General features: G+C 49.5%; 1 protein-coding gene across 2 annotated transcripts in view; it reads left to right on the top strand.

The window, feature by feature from the left end:
• Positions 1 to 20,041, top strand: part of COLQ (collagen like tail subunit of asymmetric acetylcholinesterase) — a 75,796-nt gene that overhangs the window by 24,191 nt on the left and 31,564 nt on the right. Inside the window, exons 1-4 of one of the 2 annotated variants that reach the window (XM_089911176.1) lie at positions 5,668 to 5,758; positions 7,615 to 7,617; positions 17,876 to 17,988; positions 19,107 to 19,208. In XM_089911176.1, the coding sequence (XP_089767302.1) occupies positions 5,683 to 5,758; positions 7,615 to 7,617; positions 17,876 to 17,988; positions 19,107 to 19,208 (294 nt within the window). In that variant the 5' untranslated portion in view covers positions 5,668 to 5,682. Of the gene's footprint in view, positions 1 to 5,667; positions 5,759 to 7,614; positions 7,618 to 17,875; positions 17,989 to 19,106; positions 19,209 to 20,041 lie in introns of those variants that run through there. The other variant, XM_030761513.2, reaches the window with a different exon arrangement.

The following is a 20,041-nucleotide window of genomic DNA, read 5'->3' as shown; positions in this document are numbered from 1 at the left end:
ATGGCCCACCCCAAATCCTAACCCTGTGGAGGTAACTTCTGGTTCTCTGTTGCCTACTTAAATTTTTTAAAGTTTATTCTTTTTTATTAGGGAAAATCCCAAACATTCAAAAAAAAAAAGTGGAAAGAATTGTCCAGGGAACACCAGTATGCCTACTGTTATGGGCTGCCTTGCAACTCCTACCTCCCCCAAAATGCATATATTAGAGTCCCAACCCCCATTACCTCAGCATGTGACTGTATTTGGAGATAGGCCTTTAGAGAGGTGACTAAGGTTAAGTGAGGCCATAGCAGTGGCTCTGGTCCAATCTGACTGGTGTCCTTATAAGAAGAGGAGATCTGGACACACAAAGAGACACCGGGGATGCTTAAAAAGAGCAAAGGCCATGTGAGGACACAGGGAGAAGGTAGCCATCTGCAAGCCAAGGAGAGAAGCCTTGGAAGAAACCAAACCTTCTGATACCTTTGTCTTGGATGTCTAGCTTCCCAAACTGTGAAAAATGTATTTCTGTTATTTCAGCTGCCCAGGTACTTTGCTATGGCAGCCCTAGCAAACAAATACACCCAGCATATAGATTCTGCAGTCGTTATCATTTTGCTATATTTACTCTATCCTCTGTTTATCCACCTTATTTTATCCGATGAATTTCAAAATGAGTTGCAGATCCCTTGCCCACCTTGAAGAGTAAACTATTCAACAGAGAAAGTAAATGCACACATGACTGAACCCTCTCTGAGGCCAGGATAGTCAGGGAGGTCGGATTGCATTTACCAACCAGGAAACTAGGACCCGAAGATGAGTGATCATGAGGTTTGGTTAGAAAGACATGGGACTGGGTGTTGGAAACGCCTCCAAGCCCAGCTGGCTGGGACACACCTGCGTTTGTCTGAGGTTCCCTGCTCATTCTTGCCGGCTGGTGAGGGTGTGGGGCAAGGTCACCACTTTGTGCTGGTCACCTCCAGAAGTCTCCAGTGTCAGACATCTGGATTCAGCTGATGTCTTCAATTCAAGACATCTGGCCAACTACCTACCAGCTGTGTGCGACCTCGGGCGCATCCTTAGATCTTGACCGTCGTCTGGAGACGAGGCTGATGGTACTGATATCACCGTGTGCAGTGGCTGTGGGGACCAGGGAAGGGTACCGAATGCTCACGAATGTTCCTGTGGCTGGCGCTTCACCCCCCGTTGGGGTAATGCCACCTGCTGTGACAAACAAACGCCAACATGTCCGTGACTTTGCCTAGTCAAAATTCATTTTCTGCTCGCCCAAGAGTCCAGTGGCCCTGGTTGGGAGTGGCCGGCCTCCTCACTGGCATCCAGAGATGCAGGCCCTTTCCATCCTGGCTCCAGCATCACCCAGGGCTGGAGTCTTCTGCATCCAGGCAGAACCATCGGTGGGAAGAGTCATGTAGCCACGCGCCCCAGCTACCCTCACTGCGGGGGAGCTGGGCAGTGCCACCGCTTCTCAGGGATAGCTCTGGCCTATGGGGTGGCAGGGAGCACACATTCTGGGGGAGTCCAAGCCTCCTCCTCACAGCCTCAACTCCGAGGAGGTCCTGGGATGTAAAGTCAGAAGCTGGGGGTTAAGAGTAAAGAGAGCCAGCCACCAGGGAAGGGCCAGGTCGGAGGGCAGCCACCTGGCACACAAGAGCAGGGAAAGCAGCAGGAACAGGGAGGGCAGTCTGACGGGGAGTCATCCCCGGGGCTGGGGAAGCGGCCACCAGCGGCCACCTTCTCCCAGGGCTGCACGAGAGTCCTGTTGAACTCTGACCCCAGTCCTAGCCGTGTGGCCTGGACCAGTCTGAAATTTACAGATTTCCCCTCTGTAAATCGAGGGTAATCGTACTCTGAGGATTCAGTGCGATAATGCGTGGGATGTGCTGAGTCTGGTGTTGTCATCGTTTCATGGATTTTGCTAAACAAGGCCCAGCAAGTAAGCAGCGCAGATGCCACTCCTTCCTTTCATCTCTGGGAGGCAATACCAATAAGTCGTGACCCTCTTTCCTCAGGGTCCTTCTCAACACAGTGTTCCAGGAAATCTGCACCAATCGTTGGCGTTAGCAGGTGATATGAAAACTCTTTGCCCTCCAGAGGCTAGACCATGGGCGTTTTTGTCTCTCCATCCTGGTGGCATAGCAAGGGCTTGACACATAGCACGTGTTCAATAAGTATTTGTGGGCTGAAGTAGGATCTGTTACAGGGCTCTGCTGTGGGCAAAACATTGGATCTGTGTCAAAGAAAAAATGATTCTGATGCTTGTTGAAAGAGTAAGGGAGACCTTGATGGAGACTATTGCCGTGGGTGGCAAGACTCTCTCAAGAGGGGAGAGAGATTGCGCTCAGTTCTGAATTGAACAGGAACAAGTGGGGATTTGTAGTCAAGGAGCAGATTGAGGGGTTGGTAGATGGAAAATTACCAAGAGACCTCAAGGGTAGGGGGATCTTGCTAAAGCCACTTAACAGGATTCTCGCTGAAGGCAGGCCAGGTGATAAGGTATCAGGGGTGGGGGAGATGAGGAATTTGATCAGATATCAAGGGTGAACGGATCTCAAAGGTGGCGATTCTCTCTAAACCGACTTAGCAGGCTTCTTGCTAAAACTGGACTCAGCAAGGAAGCCCAAGGTGGGGGCCTGGTTCAGAGCCTGACCAAAGTTTGGTCAAGGAGAGTGTGTCTGGCAGTGAGAAGACAGACCCCAGGTCCTCCAGCCTACTTCTGGGGAGTCTGAGTCCTTGGGAAGGGTGCCGAGTTAGCCAGGCCACACAGCCTCTCTGGGCAGCAGGGGTGGGAGACATGGCCAGGGGAAGATGCAAAGCAGACTCCACTTTGGGAGGCTCATCAGGAAACAGGCCTGCATGTGGCAGCAGTGGGGACAGGGGTGCTGGCCTGGTGCCTGGGAGGCAGTATTCCAGAAAGGTCTTCTGGCCTGGGTGATGAATCCCAGAGCTGCGATTAAGACAAAATACTGTGAATATGACACCTGCTGACAGCTGCAGGAAGGCCCCGGAAACTTTTACTATGAATTAGATTTTGCAGGCAGCTCTGCTGGGTGAGCTAGTGCTTGGGCCAACAAGAGGCTGCGTCGAGGGCAAGGATTGCTCTCCAGGGGAGAAGAGAGGAGAGTCTCAGGAACCATCTCCTCTGGGAGAAGCCGGGGCTGGAATGGGCTTAGAGCGCATCTGGTCCAACGCTCCCATTTACATTTAGGAAAACCAACCCCCAGCACGGATGTGAGTTCTCCAAGGTCACGCCGCAAGTTACTGGCCACACAGCACTGGAGGCCAGGACTCCTGATCTCAAGCTGGCACGCTTGGCTGAGGGGTAGTTAGTCAGTGAGCACATCTCCAGGCATCTGACTTAAGGAAATTCAACTGCTAGTGCCTGAAGAGACGGAGACAGAGAATGAGACCAAGTTAGAGACAGCAAGACAGAGAGAGAATGGGATCGAGGCAGGAAAGAGAGTCGCAGAAGGAGGGAGACAGAAAGAGACATTGGTGAGCCTGAGACATTAGGTTGGGAGTAGAGACACGGACACCTGTAGGGCTGGACAGGACCTCAGTGATCCTCTAGTCAGCCACCTTCGTTCTGACAATCATGACACAAAGTATAGCTGAGTGGTTTACTTGTGTAAACCTTTCGAGGAGAAGTTTGATGTGGAATGGTAAAAAAAGAAATGCTTCAGGTGCTTAAAATGGCAAAACTTCCGTCTCTAAGGGTTTTTGAAATGACGCTTGAAAAATTGAAGAGCTGCAGGAACAGGCCCTGGCACCAGGGGATCTGGGTAAATGTGACGCAGAAGACCTTTCTGCCCTGGGCTGGGTTTCAGAACTCCGTGCCCTCTGTGCTGTCTTCCCTGATGTTTCTGCGAACAGAGGGAGATGCTCCAGAGAAGGAGCAGAGCCTAACCCTCTCCTCCCTCATTCCTCCCATCACGGTACCAGCAGATATATATACACTTTTTAATATTTATTTATTTATTTAGGCTGCACTGGGTCTTAGTTGTGGCATGCGGGATCTTTTAGCCACAGCATGAGGACTTCTTAGTTGAGGCATGTGAACTCTTAGTTGCAGCATTTAGTTGTGGCATGCATGTGGCATCTAGTTCCCCAAGCAGGGCTCGAACCCAGGCCTTCTGCACTGGGAGTGTGGAGTCTTACCCACTGGACAACCAGGGAAGTTCCCCAGCAGATCTTCTCAACTTTCAAAGCACAGCTCAAATGCCGCCTCTTCCAGGAAGCTTTCCCTGATTTCTCACTTGTATCCCCTGCCCCAACTGGTACCCGTCACTTCTTGTAAATCCCTCCAGACACCCCAGTGCCATGTTAGCCGCTTTTATTTTTCCACCTCGTACAAGTTATCTATGAAAATGTTGATAAAAGAGCCCCTATTCTGTGCTAGGAACTCCAAAAGCCTTGCTCTAATCCTTACAACGAATGACCTATGTGAGTTTCGCCATACCCACTCGACAGGTAAGTAAGCCGAGACTCTGAGAGAGTGAGTAAGTTCCTCAAGTTCAGATAGCCAGTAAGTGGCAAAAGCAGGGCTGCAGCCCAAGTTTGCCTGACTCTAGGGCTTGTACTCTTTCCACAACACTGACTGAGACGTTCCGAGGGCAGGGACTGTGTCTAGTCATTGTGTCTTGCAGGCATTTGGCACTCACTCACTGTGTATTTCTGAATGAATGAAACAGCAGATGAATGAATGAATACAAGAAGTATCCTTTCTTTTGAAGGTTGTAGCTCAGTGGTCGGCAAACTACAGCCTGGGAACCAAATCCAGCTTGCCTCCTATTTTTGTAAATAAAGTTTCATTGCAACACAGCCACACGCATTCCTTCCTGTGTTGTCTATGCTGCTTTCATGCACCATGGCAGAGTCGCCTTGCAGCAGAGGCCATGAGGCCCGTAGAGCCTAAAACACTATCCGGCCCTTTCCAGAAAAAGTTTGCCAACTCCCGCTATAGCTCATGGTCCTTACTAAGCTGGTTAAAACAGCAGTGCTTACTGCTTTTATGATCTAGAATATTCTGTATGTTTGTGCGCATGCTTGTGCATTGGATGCCTATAAAGTGTCAGATTTCCACGTGTATCTGGTATATGTCACTTAATCATTTTACAGGGAAGCTTCATCTAAAAGTTTGCCTCATGGGCCCTTTGGAAATATATATATAAATACATATTTAAAAAATTAAGTTTAGCTTTGTTGCCAGCACTGGCATAGATGTGGTGACCTTCCCTGGAGCGGAGGCAGGCAGACTCCCCCCCACCCCACGCCCACGGCGGCTGGGGTGACAGTGAGGATGGCCCTGTGAGGCTTGCCAGAGTGCAAAGCAGTCTGTTTCACGGGTTACCCTCCGTTTCCCCTCTGCTGCAGGGGCATCAGTATCCTGGGCTCCAGCCCCACCTCCTCCCCTGGGCTCTCCCTGGGGAACCCTTCCTCTCCCAAGCCACCCCCAGTGCATCGTCCTGAGAGGCCAGAGCTCTGCCTCCCGTTCCTGCTCCCAGGAGCTCAGGACTGGCCTCCGGACCCCTGGCATCTGGGGCAGAAGCGACACCAAAGCAGGGATTGTCCGACTCCCACCCCAAATGCCCAGCAGGCCAGGCACTGGGAGCGCTGGGGGCGTGACAAATCTCAGCCAGCCTCCAGCGGGTGTCCCCCGGCCAGTCCTCCGGGGCCTTGCCCGCAATGACGGGGCCATCCCTCAGCCTCGCTCATCTGCTCACCATTTCAGGACTGCTCTGTTACTCAGCTTGCTGCTTGGGTGAGTTGCGTGAGTGCGTGTGTGTTTGTTGTTTTGGAAAAAAGACTCTTGGAAAGCAAACTTGTTCTGGAGGTTTCAGCAGCCTTTAAATTTTAAACTCCTCCGCTGGTGTTGGAATTGCAACGTAAAGGGGCTTGACATTGGAGCGGATGGGGATCTTGGCACACGTGCGTGTGTGTGTGTGTGTGTGTGTGTGCCTCTCTTGTGACCTTGAGTGGCAGGCTGGCAGCTGCTGCTCCCTTGGCTTTGAAGTAGCATGGTGTTCTGTGGTCCGGGGCCACCCTGGCACCGGGTGGCCAAGACACTCTCCATCTCTCTCCAGGCTGGCTGGCAGCTCCAGGCTGGGTCATGCAGCTCACTGTCATCCCAGGGGCAAATGTCTTCTCTGTAGGCTGTGTCCTCACCTGCCTCTCAGGCCTGCTCAGTCAAATCGCAAGACAGCAAACTCCTAACATGGTTTTTCAGAGACGTTCAAATACCTTCAGGCTCTAGGATCAGAATATTTTTCTCAAGGTGTATGTGGTATGAGTGGGGTTGGTGTGAAGAAAGTTGTAAGGTGCAGCCTTCTCTGGAATCTGTGAATCGGGGAAAACCAGGCAAACTGCCGCTGGTCAGGGTGAGAACTTGGTTGTAGCTGAGCCATCTGACTCACGGTCAGAACCCTTGGTGATGCCACGAGCGTGTGCCCTCACCTCTCCTCTCCTCGGGCTCTTGGGAGCGCAAGTTCCAACAGGCAGGGGAGGCCCAGAGCGGAGTGGGCGGAAGTAATGAGCCCTAGCAGCTGTGGAGCAGTTAGTACATGGCTGCACCTGTAATTTTCCCAACCTGCAAGGGCAGGATGTGTGTGTCACGTCTTTCCTTTGCTGCCTTCTAATGACACATTTGCTTGATTTGAGGGGTTGCTGCTTGATGCAATAAAAGGGGGCAGAAACAGAAAAGGCTGTCTCTAGTGCCCTACTGATGGGCTGGTCTGGTGAGTGAGAGACCCAGCTGGACACAGTGGTGATCCTGGGGTCATATGTGTAAAAAAAGGACTTTGGAGGTGGCTTGGGCCAAATTCCTTGTGGTGCAGATGGGGAGCCTCAGGTTGAAGAAGGGAGTCGCGCCGGGGCCCATGGTCACTTGCACCTGGACTCACACTTTGATCCAAGTCCCTATGTTTCCAAGAGTAGGTCGGAGTGAATCACTTTCCAAGGATATGCACCAGACTCAAGTGCAAGGGCAAAAACAGCATCAACAACAGCAAAAAGAAAAAAAACCCAAATGTTTGCCGAAAGCCTGCATTGCACTCAACATTGTTTCTACCTGTGATGTGGCCCTGCAGTGGCCACGCACAAAATGGCTTTGGTGTCTGTAAGTCGGGGGGGGGGGCAGTCCCGAAACTCCACGGGGGTTGGCATTTCCAAGGCAGCTGCCTGGGGCTGAGCCACGTGGGGCACCCAGGTTTCTGCAGGCGCCATGTACAGACACACACACAGGATTGTTTCCATTACAACAGAGCCTCTGGGGCTTTCCAGGCTGGACTCGAGCTCAGACACGATTCCACGGAGGCAGCCTAGTCCGGAGAGACCCGCAGGCCACTCAGATGACACCAAAATAGACATGTGAAGGCCTGTTTTAGTGATTGGGAGGAAGAGGCGAGGGGAAGCTGTTCCCAAACATGTCCACCTGATGGAAATATTCTGAGCTGGAATGAGCTGGAAATAAACTAGACGGCGCTAAAAACAAACCTCTCCAGGGAGCTGGGGGGCAGGCAGAAATAGATGGTCCTCACCTGCTGAAGATGAAGTGGGGGGAGGGGGAGGGGACAGAGGGAGGGGGAGGGGCGGACAGTGCAGTAGCTTCGGCAGGAGCAGCTGGTAGTGTGTCTTCCCTAAGGGAGCTCCAGCCTCCAGGAGGGAGTGAAGGAGGGACGGCTCTAAGGGGCCAGGGTCTTTCATCAGTGGAGGCTGCAGAGGGTGCGGACTGCAGGAAGCACTGGGGCCCTATATGGTCTGGAAACAGGGGCGATGAGCAGTGCGCCTTCGGCATGCGAACCTGCTGCCCCCCAGGTGCCCCTGGCTGGGAGAGGCCGTGCGGAGAACCACAGCTCGGCCCTTGCTGAGGCCCAACCGAGGCGGAGGAGAGGCTGCAGCTGGGGCCAGGGAAGGGCTCTGGAGAGCTGCCCGCCTGCCCCAGGCCAGCCGCAGCGGCTTACACTCTAGGAGAGAAACAGGGAGAGGAGTGCCATTGCTGCTGACGTCAAGTCTTGTAACAACACAGCGACCTGGCTGCCTGCCCTCCGGCTTGGCCGCGGCTCTTCTTCTTGGACACAAACAACCTCACAGAACGACAGCCAACGGGGCCACTCTGTGACCGTGATGGATCAAGATAAAAACAAGGCTACTCTGTCACCATGCCAGACACGGACACAACAACACTAACCCCCAGCCAGCGGGCCCTCTGTCGTTGCTCACGTGGGTAACCGTGCTGCTGCTTTATGCCCACAGCTCCTGTCTCCTCTTCTTCTGGATGAGAATTAAGATGTAGCCACAGGATTTCCCTGGTGGTCCAGTGGTTAAGAATCTGCCTGCCAATGCAGGGGACACGGGTTCGAGCCCTGGTCCGGGAAGATCCCACATGCCGCAGAGCAACTAAGCCCGCGAGCCACAACTACTGAGCCCGAGTGCTGCAACTACTGAAACCCACGCACCCAGAGCCTGTGCTCTGCAACAAGAGAAGCCAGTGCAATGAGAAGCCCGCGTACTGCAACAAAGAGTAGCCCCTGCTCGCCGCAACTAGAGAAAGCCCATGTGCAGCAACGAAGATCCAACACAGCCAAACAAACAAATAAATAAATAAATTTATTAAAAAAAAAAAAAGATGAAGTCATAGACTAACCCTCATGTCCTGACAGCAGCCAGTCCAGAGCAAGGCCAGACTTGGCTTCCCCATAAGCTCCCGCCAGCATCACGTAGCAAAAGCCCAACTCCTAGAATAAATCCTTTCTCACGGCCTCTTACCGAGATCCCCTAGTGTGCGTCCTCCCTCATGGCAATGAGGCACTTTCTATCTCAGGTGGTTGTTCCAGGAACACCCCTGGCCTTCTTCTTAGCTCCCAATCTTTATTTCCACACACATGCAGTCATAGTGTCCAGATCAACAGGAAGGACTCTGGAACCAGAGTTCAAATCCTGGCTCTGTCGCTTACTAGTTGTATGACCTTGGGCAAGTTGCTTCACCACTTTGCCTCAGCTACTGGATCTGTAAAATGGGGATGATGATCATGGTAATAATAGTACTTAACTCTCAGGGTTTCTCTGACTATTAGGTGAATTTATATGTGTGAAGCATTTAAATGGTGCCTGGCATGTAGTAAATTTAAAAAATTAATTCAGCAAACATTTTCGGAATATCCAGTGTATGCCAGGTGCTGTGCTAGAGCCCATGGATCAAAACTGACGCCCATCCTCACAGAGAGCACAAGGAAACACCCCATGGATAAGAGCTAACATGGGGTAAACCTGGAGAAAGCATAGCAGGATCCCTCCGCCTTGGCCTGGGAATCAAGGAAAGCTTCTTGGTGGAGGGTGAACCTAACAGTTCTTGCTGTAGAGTAAGAGTCTCCAGGACGGGGCTGGGTGTGGGAGGGCAGAGTGGGCCCTGAGCAGAGGGCGTGGCAGCTGCCTACAGGCAGGGGCACATTTAGGCACCGCTCTGCCCCCACAAGGCCTAGTCCAGTGCCTGGCAAAGCACCAGCACAGATGAACAAATGTCTCACTCTAAAGCTGGAAGCTTTCCTCACAAACCATGCCTTCTCTGACTATTCTATCTTAGACTCGGACCACTGTTGCCCCAGGTGCCCTGCAACATCAAAATCACCCTGATCCTTCCTCCTCTTTCACCCCTGCAGTGCACTGACCCCCAGTCTCTTTCTCCCCAGGATGTTTGTGTGGCCCCTTCCTTCCGGCCCTCACTGCTTCCATACCACCGCAGGCCCTGAGAGGATATCTCCACACCCAGCCTGCAGCCTGCTTGCTGCCTGCCATTCTCTGAGCTCTCGTTGCCCACCTTGCCTCTACACCGTCTTTCCCAGCACCGTGTTGATCCTATTACTCCTTCACTCAGCACCTTCTGTGGCTCCCTACTACATTTTTAAAAAAATTTATGTTAACCCTCTTATCTATTTATTTATTTTTGGTTGCGTTAGGTCTTCGTTGCTGTGCATGGGCTTTTTCTAGTTGCGGCGAGCGGGGGCTACTCTTCGTTGCGGTGCGCGGGCTTCTCATTGTGGTGGCTTCTCTTGTTGCAGAGCACAGGCTCTAGAGCGCAGGCTCAGTAGTTGTGGCTCACGGGCTTAGCTGCTCCGCGGCATGTGGGATCTTCCCGGACCAGGGCTTGAACCCATGTCCCCTGCATCGGCAGGTGGATTCTTAACCACTGTGCCACCAGGGAAGCCCCCCTACTACATTTTGAATAAAGCCTAAACCCTTTGGTGGGGGATCCAAAACTGCACGATCTAGCCCCAAACTAACTTTCCAGCTCTTCTTTCCAGAACCTCCTCTCCCATTAGACCTACACCTTAAAACTTCTTGCTTCTGTGCTCTATTTAACTTATTTAGAAGGTCTGCCTGCCCTTGCTCCCTTCCAGAGACCCTTCTCCCATAGCCTCAGTGGAGCTGGCAACACACTGAGATGCTGCTGAAGGTTGGGCCTGGTCCTGGGCGGGTCTGCACAGCCACGCCAGGGACCTGTCACTTGGCTGGAAAAAATGTGTAGGGCGATCAGAGTCCCCGTCATGGATATTTGAAACAAGAGCCACAAAGGAATGTTCCAGGCAAAACAGATGCTGGAGGTAAAAGATTTGAGGTGAGACCAGGTCAGCCACCATGCAGTGATGGGGGAGTAAAGATGCAAAAAAAGACAGGGTGGGCCAGCCTGTGGCGGTTAGTGCCCCTCTTGCTCTCATAAAGTAAAGGCAGAGCCGCCTGAGTGAGGATGACACAAGTAAGCAGAGCCGAGGGGTCGGGAGAGACGATTCCTGCTGATGTCCTTGAATTCCAGGTACAGCCCTGCCAGAAGCCATCTGCCTGAGGACTTCTTAGTTACGGCCAGCAAGATGGCAGAGTAGAAGGACGTGAGCTCACCCCTTCTTACAAAAACACTGAAATCACAACTGAACAGCCATTGACAAAAAAACCGCTGGAACCTACCAAAAAAGGCACCCTACATCCAAAGACAAAGAAGAAGCCACAACAAGATGGTAAGAGGGGCGCAATCACAAGAAAATCAAATCCCATACCCACTGGGTGGGCGACCCACAAACTGGAAAACAATTATACCACAGCGGTTCTCCCACAGCAGTGAAAGTTCTGAGCCCCACGTCCGGCTTCCCAGCCTGGGGGTCTGGCAATGGGAGGAGGAGGCCCCAGAGAATCTGGCTCTGAAGGCCAATGGGATTTGATTGCAGGAGTTCCACAGGACTGGGGGAAATGGAAACTCCACTCTTGGAGGGCACACAAGGTCACGTGTCCACCAGGACCCAGGGGAAAAAGCAGTGACCTCATAAGAGACTGGGACAGACCTACCTGCTAGTATTGGAGGGTCTCCTGTGGAGGTGGGGGGCAGCTGTGGCTCACTGTGGGGACAAAGACACTGGAAGCAGCAGCTCTGGCATGTACTCATTGGCGTGAACCCTCCTGGAGGCTGCCACTTTCTCCCCAAGACCTAGCCCCACCCAACAGCCTATAGGCCCCAGTGCTGGGATGCCTCAGGCCAGACAACCAACAGGGTGAGAACACAGCCCCACCCATCAGCAGACAGGCTGCTTAAAGTCTTCCTGAGCACAGCCCTGCCCACCAGAGGGACAAGACCCAGCTCCACCCACCAGTGGGCAGGAGCCAGCCCCTCGCATCAGGAAGCCTGCACAAGCCTCTTGGATAGCCTTGTCCACCAGCAGGCAGACAGCAGAAGCAAGAAGAACTACAATCCGTGAGCCTGCAGAGCAGAAACCATAATCACAAAAAGTCAGACAGAATGAAACAGCAGAGGAATATGTCCCAGATGAAGGAAGAAGATAAAGCCCCAGAAGAACAAATAAGTAAGTGGAGACAAGCAATCTGCCAGAAAAAGAATTCAGAGTAACGATAGTGAAGATGATCCAAGATCTCAGAAAAAGAATGGAGGCACAGACTGAGAAGATGCAAGCAATGTTTAACAAAGACGTAGAAGAACTAAAGAACAAACAGAGATGAACAATACAATGACTGAAATGAAAAATACACTAAGAGGAATCAATAGCAGAGTAACTGAGGCAGAAGAGCGGATAAGTGAGCTGCAAGACAGAATTGTGGAAATCACTGCCACAGAACAGAATAAAGGAAGAAAGAATGAAAAGAAATGAAGACAGTCTAAGAGACCTCTGGGACAACATTAAATGCACCAACATTTGCATTATAGGGGTCCCAGAAGGAGAAGAGAGAGAGAAAAGACCTGAGAAAATATTTGAAGAGTAATAGCTGAAAACTTCCCTAACATGGGACAGGAAACAGTCACCCAAGTCCAGGAAGCACAGAGAGTCCCAGGCAGGATAAACCCAAGGAGGTACATGCCAAGACACATAGTAATCAAACTGACAAAAATTAAAGACCAAGAAAGAATATTAAAAGCAATAAGGGAAAAGCAACAGATAACATACAAGGGAACTCCCATAAGGTTATCAGCTGATTTCTCAGCAGAAGCTCTGCAGGTCAGGAGGGCGGGGCACAATATATTTAAAGTGATGAAAGGCTAGGACCTACAACCAAGAATTCTCTATTCAGCAAGGCTCTCATTCAGATTCGACGGAGAAATCAAAAGCTTTACAGACAAGCAAAAGCTAAGAGAATTCACCACCACCAGATCAGCTTTGCACCAAGTGCTAAATGAACTTCTCTAAGCGGAAAAGAAAATGCCATGACTAGAAACAAGAAAATTACAAATGGAAAAGCTCACCAGTAAAGGCAAACATAAAGTAAAAGAAGGAAATCATCTGTGCAAAAATATGCTATCAAAACCAGCAATCGTGAGAAGGGAGAGTACAAGTGCAGGATACTGGAAATGCATTTGAAATTAAAAGACCAGCAACTTAAAACAATCTTGTTTATATACAGACTGCTATATCAAAACCTCATGGTAACTGCAAACCAAAAATCTACAATAGATACGCACACAAAAAGGGATCCAAACACAACAGTAAAGTTAGTCGTCAAGTCACAAGAGAAGAGAACAAAAGAGGAAGGGAAGGAAAAGGACCTGCAAAAACAAATCCAAAACAATTAAGAAAATGGCACTAGGAACATACGTATCGATAATTACCTTAAATGTAAATGGATTATATGCTCCAACCAAAAGACATAGATAGACTGGCTGAATGGATACAAAAACAAGACCTGTATATATGCTGTCTACAAGAGACCCACTTCAGATCTAGGGACACATACAGACTGAAAGTGAGGGGATGGAAAAAGGTGTTCCATGCAAATGGAAAGCAAAAGAAAGCTGGAGTAGCAATACTTATATCAGACAAAATAGACTTTAAAATAAAGACTGTTACAAGAGACAAAGAAGGACACTGCATAATGATCAAGGGATCAATCCAAGAAGATATAACAATTGTAAATATATATGCACCCAACACACGAGCACCTCAAAATATAAGGCAAATACTAACAGCCATAAAATGAGAAGTCAATAGTAACACAATAATAGCGGGGGACTTTAACACCCCACTTTCATCAATGGACAGATCATCCAGACAGAAGATCAATAAGGAAACATAGGCCTTAAATGACACATTAGACCAGCTGGACCTGCTTGATATTTATTGAGCCCTCTACCCAGAAGCCACAGAATACACATTCTTCTCAAGTGCACATGAAACATTCTCCAGGATTGATCACATGCTGGGCCACAAAGGAAGCCTTGGTAAATTTAAGAAAATTGAAATCATATCAAGCATCTTTTCTGACCACAACACTATGAGATTAGAAATCAACTACAAGAAAAAAACTGTAAAAAACACAAACATGTGGAGGCTAAACAATATGCTGCTGAACAACCAATGGATCACCGAAGAAATCAAAGGGGAAATTAAAAAAAGACAGGGTGAACAGATGCACAGAAGGAAGCATAAGAGAGGAGAGGGGGAGAAGAGGAGGGGGAGGGGGAGAGAGAGGAGGTGGGAGGGGGGAGAGGAGAGAGGGGAGGGAGGGGAAGGAGAGGGGAAGAGAGAGGAGGGGGGAGGAGAAGAGGAGTGCCAGGAGTTTCAGTTCCTGCTCTTCCTAACATTTGGCAGCTTTATGATGAACCTCCCTTTTCTCCCACCTGAGCCGGTGTGAATGAACTTCTGCTTCTGGCAGTCAAAGTGGCCCGAATAGAACGTTGTCTCTACCTGCCGTTCCTCCCTCCCCCTGGGGAGCCTTCCTCCTCCATCACCCCTGCCCCATCCAGTCCTTCAAGGCCTAGCTCTAGAGCCCCTGACTGCCCTAGACAGTTCCTGGGTCTGGAAGACTTCCTTTCTGAATCTTCCCCAATCTTCCAGAGCTAGCAGGAATGCCACCTCCTCCAGAAAGCCTCCCATGTCCCTCCCAGCTGGTCATCACCTCTTCCTTGCTTCTCTGAATTCCCTCAGTTCCTTGTTAACTTACCTGGCCTGGGGCAGATGCTGCTTTTGTGTGGGAACCAGATTCTGTGGACTGTTCATGACCAAGCCAGTCTCCGAACATGGGATAAGCCAACAGTTTCTAATGGGGCCATTTTGTTTGTTTGTTTGTTATTTTTTTTATTTTTATTGAAGTATTTTATTGAACTACAAAGTTGTGTTAGATTTTGGTATACAGCCAAGTGATTCATATATATATATGAATATGAATATATATTCATATATATGATATATACATATATATATCAGATTCTTTTCTATTATGGTTTATTACAGGATATTGAATATAGTTTCCTGTGCTATACAGAAGGACCTTGTTGTTTATCCACTTTATATATAGTAGTTTATATCTGCTAATCCCAGACTCCTAATTTATCCCTCCCCCATCTTTCCCCTTTGGTAACCATAAATTTGTTTTCTGTGTCTGTGAGTCTGTTTCTGTTTTGTAAATAAGTTCACTTGTATCATTTTTTTAGATTCCATATATAAGTGATATATTTGTCTTACTCTGACTTAACGTCACTTAGTATGATAATCTCTATGTCCACCCATGTTGCTGCAGATGGCATTATTTTATTCTCTTTTATGGCCGAGTAGTATTCCATTGTATATATGTACCACATCTTCTTTATCCATCCATCTGTGGACATTTATGTTGCTTCCATGTCTTGGCAATTGTAAATAGTGCTGCAATGAACGTAGGGGTGCAAGTATTTTTTGAATTAGAGTTTTATCTAGGTATATACCCAGGAGTGGGATTGCTAGATCACATGGTAGCTCTATTTTTAGCTTTTTAAGGAAACTCCATACTGTTCTCCATAGTGGCTGTACCCATTTACATTCCCACCAACAGTGTAGGAGGGTTCCCTTTTCTCCACACCCTCTCCAGCATTTGTTATTTGTAGACTTTTTGATGATGGTCATTCTGACTGGTGTGAAATGGTGCCTCATTGTAGTTTTGATTTGCATTTCTCTAATAAGTAGTGATGTTGAGCATCTCTCATGTGCCTATTGGCAATCTGTATATCTTCTTTGGAGAAATGTCTATTTAGGTCTTCTGCCCATTTTTTGATTGGGTTGTTTGTTTTTTTGTTGTTGAGCTGTATGATTGTTTGTGTATTTTGGAAATTAATCCCTAGTTGGTTGCATCATTTGCAAATATTTTCTCCCATTCTGTAGGTTGTCTTTTTGTTTTGTTTATGGTTTCCTTCGCTGTGCAAAAGCTTATTAGTTTGATTAAGTCCCATTTGTTTATTTTTGCTTTTATTTCTATTGCCTTGGGAGACTGACCTAAGAAAACATTGCTACAATTTATGTCAGAGAGTGTTTCGTGGGGCCACGTTGGAAATTTTCATTTTCAATTGTCACAGTGGCTGAGGTGAGAGGTTTCCCACAAAGAGTGGGGCGGAATCATACATGAAGAGTGGTTCCATGTCCCACATGACTGAAATGTCACATGGATAATACATACCCTGTATAATTATCTCATCCTAGAAACTAATTCTCTTTGACATCAAATTTGTTGAACAGTTGTAGTATGAAACTGAGTTTTCTGAGACTACAACTGCTGAGTAATGACTGTGCTTTGTTTGGTTGGGATTTTACCCAGTGTTTTTCATCATTTGAGAAAATCACATCGCACAGCGGGCACGTCACTTGAAGCATTTGTGTTGCCTCTACTGCACCTTGTGTTCGTAACTGTTACATTCACTGCGGTTTCACATATAGGTGCAAGCATCTAACTACATCATCATGTTTCCTGATGTGCTAATGCCTGACCACTTATAGTCAAAATATGCATTTTTGTATCATAAATCACTTTTCTGAGAGTTCTCTTTTATATTATATTCAGAGCATTATATTGATTTTTTAATTGTATAGGTATGTTGTATTATTTATGAATTTCATTTTAGGATAACAAAGGTGTCTTTAAAAATATTCCTTACCAATGGGGGCATTGCGTCTGAGGGTGCTGAGGACCATTGGCCCTGCTAGTGGATGCTCCTCTGCTGGGTGTGAGGGTGTGGGTGTGCTCAGGGAGGTGATTCCCGGGGCGCTGGAGCTGACACAAGCTGCCCCACACCGGGTGCCTTCTGGGGAGCACCTGCTGGTTGCCTGATGTGTGAGGCAAGTCCTGGATCCCAGGGTGGAAAGAGAAGGCTAGCACTGTCCCCTGGGAGACAAGACTGAAAACTGGGTTCAGGGCAAGAGGAGTGCAGGGGGTGGGGGGAAACCTGCCCATGTTCTGTGAGATCAGAGGTTTGGAGAAAGGGTGGAGATGGAGGTACCATCACGAGACCAAAACTGGGAGCTGGAAAATTACAGCTTTGGGCGATTATGGATCTCACTGCTATGAATGTTCTAGTACATGTGTTGGGTGAGCACGTACTCACTTTTCCATCGGTAAACACCTAGGAGTGAGTTGCTGAGCTATCGTATGTGCCTATATTCAGCTTTAGTAGACAATGACGGGAGTTTTCCAAAGAGGTTGAAGCAATTTCCACTCCCACCAGCCAATGCATGAGCCTGAATAGGAGCCCTATTCAGCAGCATAACGACGACAAGCAATGACCAGGAAGCCCCTCACAGACACTGTGTAGAGCCAAAGAAGGACACAAGAATTCACGTTCATATAAAGTTCAAATACAGGCACAAGGACTCCCCAGGGCTAGCAGCCAGGGCGGTGTACAGGGAGCAGTGCAGAGACTGGACAGGAGCTGAAAGGGCTTCTAGAGGCCAGGGAGTTCTGTGTCTCCACCCAAGTGCTGGCTTCTAGGGTGTGTCCCCTTTGCAGGAATCCAGTGGGCTGTACACTTAGGACCCGTGTCCTTCCTGCCAGGTACACTTCAACACTGAACATGTACTAACACTGAACACAGGCATGTGACAAGGAAGCTGTAAGTATCCAGGGTCCTCTCTTCATCTCCTCACACCTGTGTCTGGAGACATTAAACCTTAGCTCTCCAGTGAGCATGGGTGACCTCGAATGTCTGTGTAGAGTCTGGAGTCAAATCTATGTTTGAAATCCTGGCTCTGGGTCTGATCAGCGCTGCCCCCAGCCCTGCTGCCTCCCCCCTCAGAACAGTTCCTTCTGGGCACAGCATCAAGGGTATTAACAGACACTGCCTTCTCCCCAACTGTTGGGGGTACCTTATGAGTAAGTTTGAACTTGGCATTCCTTGTCCCATCTACAGAGTGACCAGTCAGTGTCTGGAGAAGCAGCCCTGGACCTCGTGATGGTCACAGTGGCCACACCATCTGTTCATTTATCCAGTGAAAGCAGGGGAGGGCTAGATCAGGTACAGGCAGGAGGTGTGCTCACACCCAACAGCCTGGAAATGAGACTTGAAAATGAGATGTAGTCTTCCCGGGTGTGGTGGACACCCAGAGGCCCTAGCACTGACCCCACGCTAATGAGCATTGTTTTCTTTGAACAGCCCTTCCCGGCCTGGATCAGAAGAAGCGTGGCGGCCACAGAGCATGCTGCCTGCTGACCCCCCCGCCACCCCCTCTGTTCCCACCACCGTTCTTCAGAGGGGGCCGAAGTCCGGTGAGTAGCTTTGGGCTCATGAGAGAGCAGAAATGCAGGTCCCAGGGCCACCACACAGCTCACCTTCTCCCCCACTGCTCAGTGGGAGTCTGTCCGGAGGGATCTAGCTCTCTGCCCTCACGTGGTACGCGGAGCCCAGATTGGACATTTAGCTGTTTCTGGTGCGTGTCTGTTCTCCCACCGCCTTAAACAAGTGATGAAGGGAAATGCTTCTCAGCAGGGAATTGGACTTGGCAAGATGTCCCATCCTCTCAAAAACATTGAGGTGAATTTATAACTTTCTGGGCTCCTATCAGTGCCTCGGACATGGAATTTTCCTTTCTGTCTTTCTTCTCCCCAAGTGCTTGTGAAATTCCCTTCCGCAGCCCGAATTGAACTTACACCATATCCATGAGGTGACACAGGAAACAGTCCTGTGAGAGGGAACGGAAGTGGGGAGAGAGGAAAAGGTGAGGAAAGAGCAGGGTCGGAGAAGCTGACCTAGAAGATAGCTGGCCAGGGCATTTCAGGGATTTGAGATGCTCAGATCTTTCCAGAACCTCTTAGACCTGTACCCTCCAGTACAGTAACCACTGGCCGTACGTGACCAGCTCCAGTTGAGATGTGCTGAGTGTAAAATACACACTGGATGCATTTTATAAGAATGTAAAATATCTCAGTAATTTTTTTACATTGAATATACATTGAAATAATAATACTTGGGATATATTGGGTAAGATAAAATACTTATTAAAATTAATTTCACTTGTTTCCTTTTACCTTTTTTATGTGGCTACCAGGAAATTTTGAACTATATAGGATGTCTCGCATTGGTGGCTCACATTATATTTCTCTTGGACGGTGCTGTCCTGGACATTGGATAAAAGGCCCCTGAGTGAGCTTCCTAACTCCGTCCGAGAGGTCATTACCTCTCTGTAATCCATTCAAACCAGGTTCGTCTCAGAGCAGATGAGAGAATGGAAACTGGGGACCCAGAGGTCGCCTTCTTGAGACGCCCACTAGGTGTCAGGGAAACGCCAGCCTCAGGGGCTGGGCTATAGAACAGGTCTGTGTCCAGGAGGTAACCATTCTTCTGTCCTCCAAGTCTGACCTGTAACCTGTGTCGCTTTGCCTTGAAGCTTCTCTCCCCAGACATGAAGAATCTCGCCCTGGAACTGGAGACCACACGGCCCCCATGCGTGCAAGGGTCGCTCAGCTCCCCCGGGCCTCCGGGGCCCCAGGTCGGTGCATCCCCCAGGCCCTACCCCGCTGTCCTCTGTTCAGAGCAGGGATGCCCTCTGGGCAGAGCTGCCCGTTTTCAGGTGACATGAGGTTGTCTTCCTGCCCTGGAGGAACCACATGGACAGAACACTGGTTCATCTCTGGGGGATTCTGCCTCCCAGCCTTGATGTCCTCCTCCACACAATGGGGATAATAACTTCCCTTGCAGTACTGGATTTGGGAGATGACCAAGTGAGCTGCTTGGTCGCTTGGGCACCCCCAAAGTGGTGATAATGGGTGTGGTTATTATTATAGTTATCGCCAGACAAACATTTGATGACAATGTGACCCCACCAGTGGACCCAGAGGTACCTGCATTCAGTCCAGAAAAATGGAGGTAACAGGGAACTTGTTACCCTGAGCTCAGTTTGGCCCCCAGATACTGGCACCACGTAGCTCACCTCTCCCCACCAAAGCTCAAGTAAGAGTGAGAAGCAGGCAAAATGCTAGAGAAAGGATTTTCTAGGCAGACAAAGAGTACCCTCCAGAGACCCTGTCTCATGGACTCCTGGCCCCTCTGGCCGGCCTGGGAGAGGGGGTCCATCGAGGAGGAACATCCCTCAGCCTGGGGTCTGGGCCTGCCATGGGGATGGGAAAGAGGAATTACGTCACACTTCCTGGGGAACCCCTCCTGTGGCTTTCCATCATGGGAAGAAGACCAGACAAACTCCTCACCCTGGGAGCAAAGCCCACACGCGGGGACCCGTTATCTCCTGCATCACCTCAAACGACCACCACTGCCCACTCAAAGCAGCCACAGTGCACCTGTTGAGTCCTCAAGCACCCGAAGCTT

The sequence above is a fragment of the Delphinapterus leucas genome, chromosome 4 (assembly GCF_059928025.1).
Source record: "Delphinapterus leucas isolate spDelLeu-1000000601 "Yukka" chromosome 4, BTC_Dleu_Yukka2, whole genome shotgun sequence".
Lineage (NCBI taxonomy): Eukaryota > Metazoa > Chordata > Mammalia > Artiodactyla > Monodontidae > Delphinapterus > Delphinapterus leucas.
The sequence above is the reverse complement of the archived record's forward strand: the minus strand, read 5'-3'. Positions and strand labels throughout refer to the sequence as shown.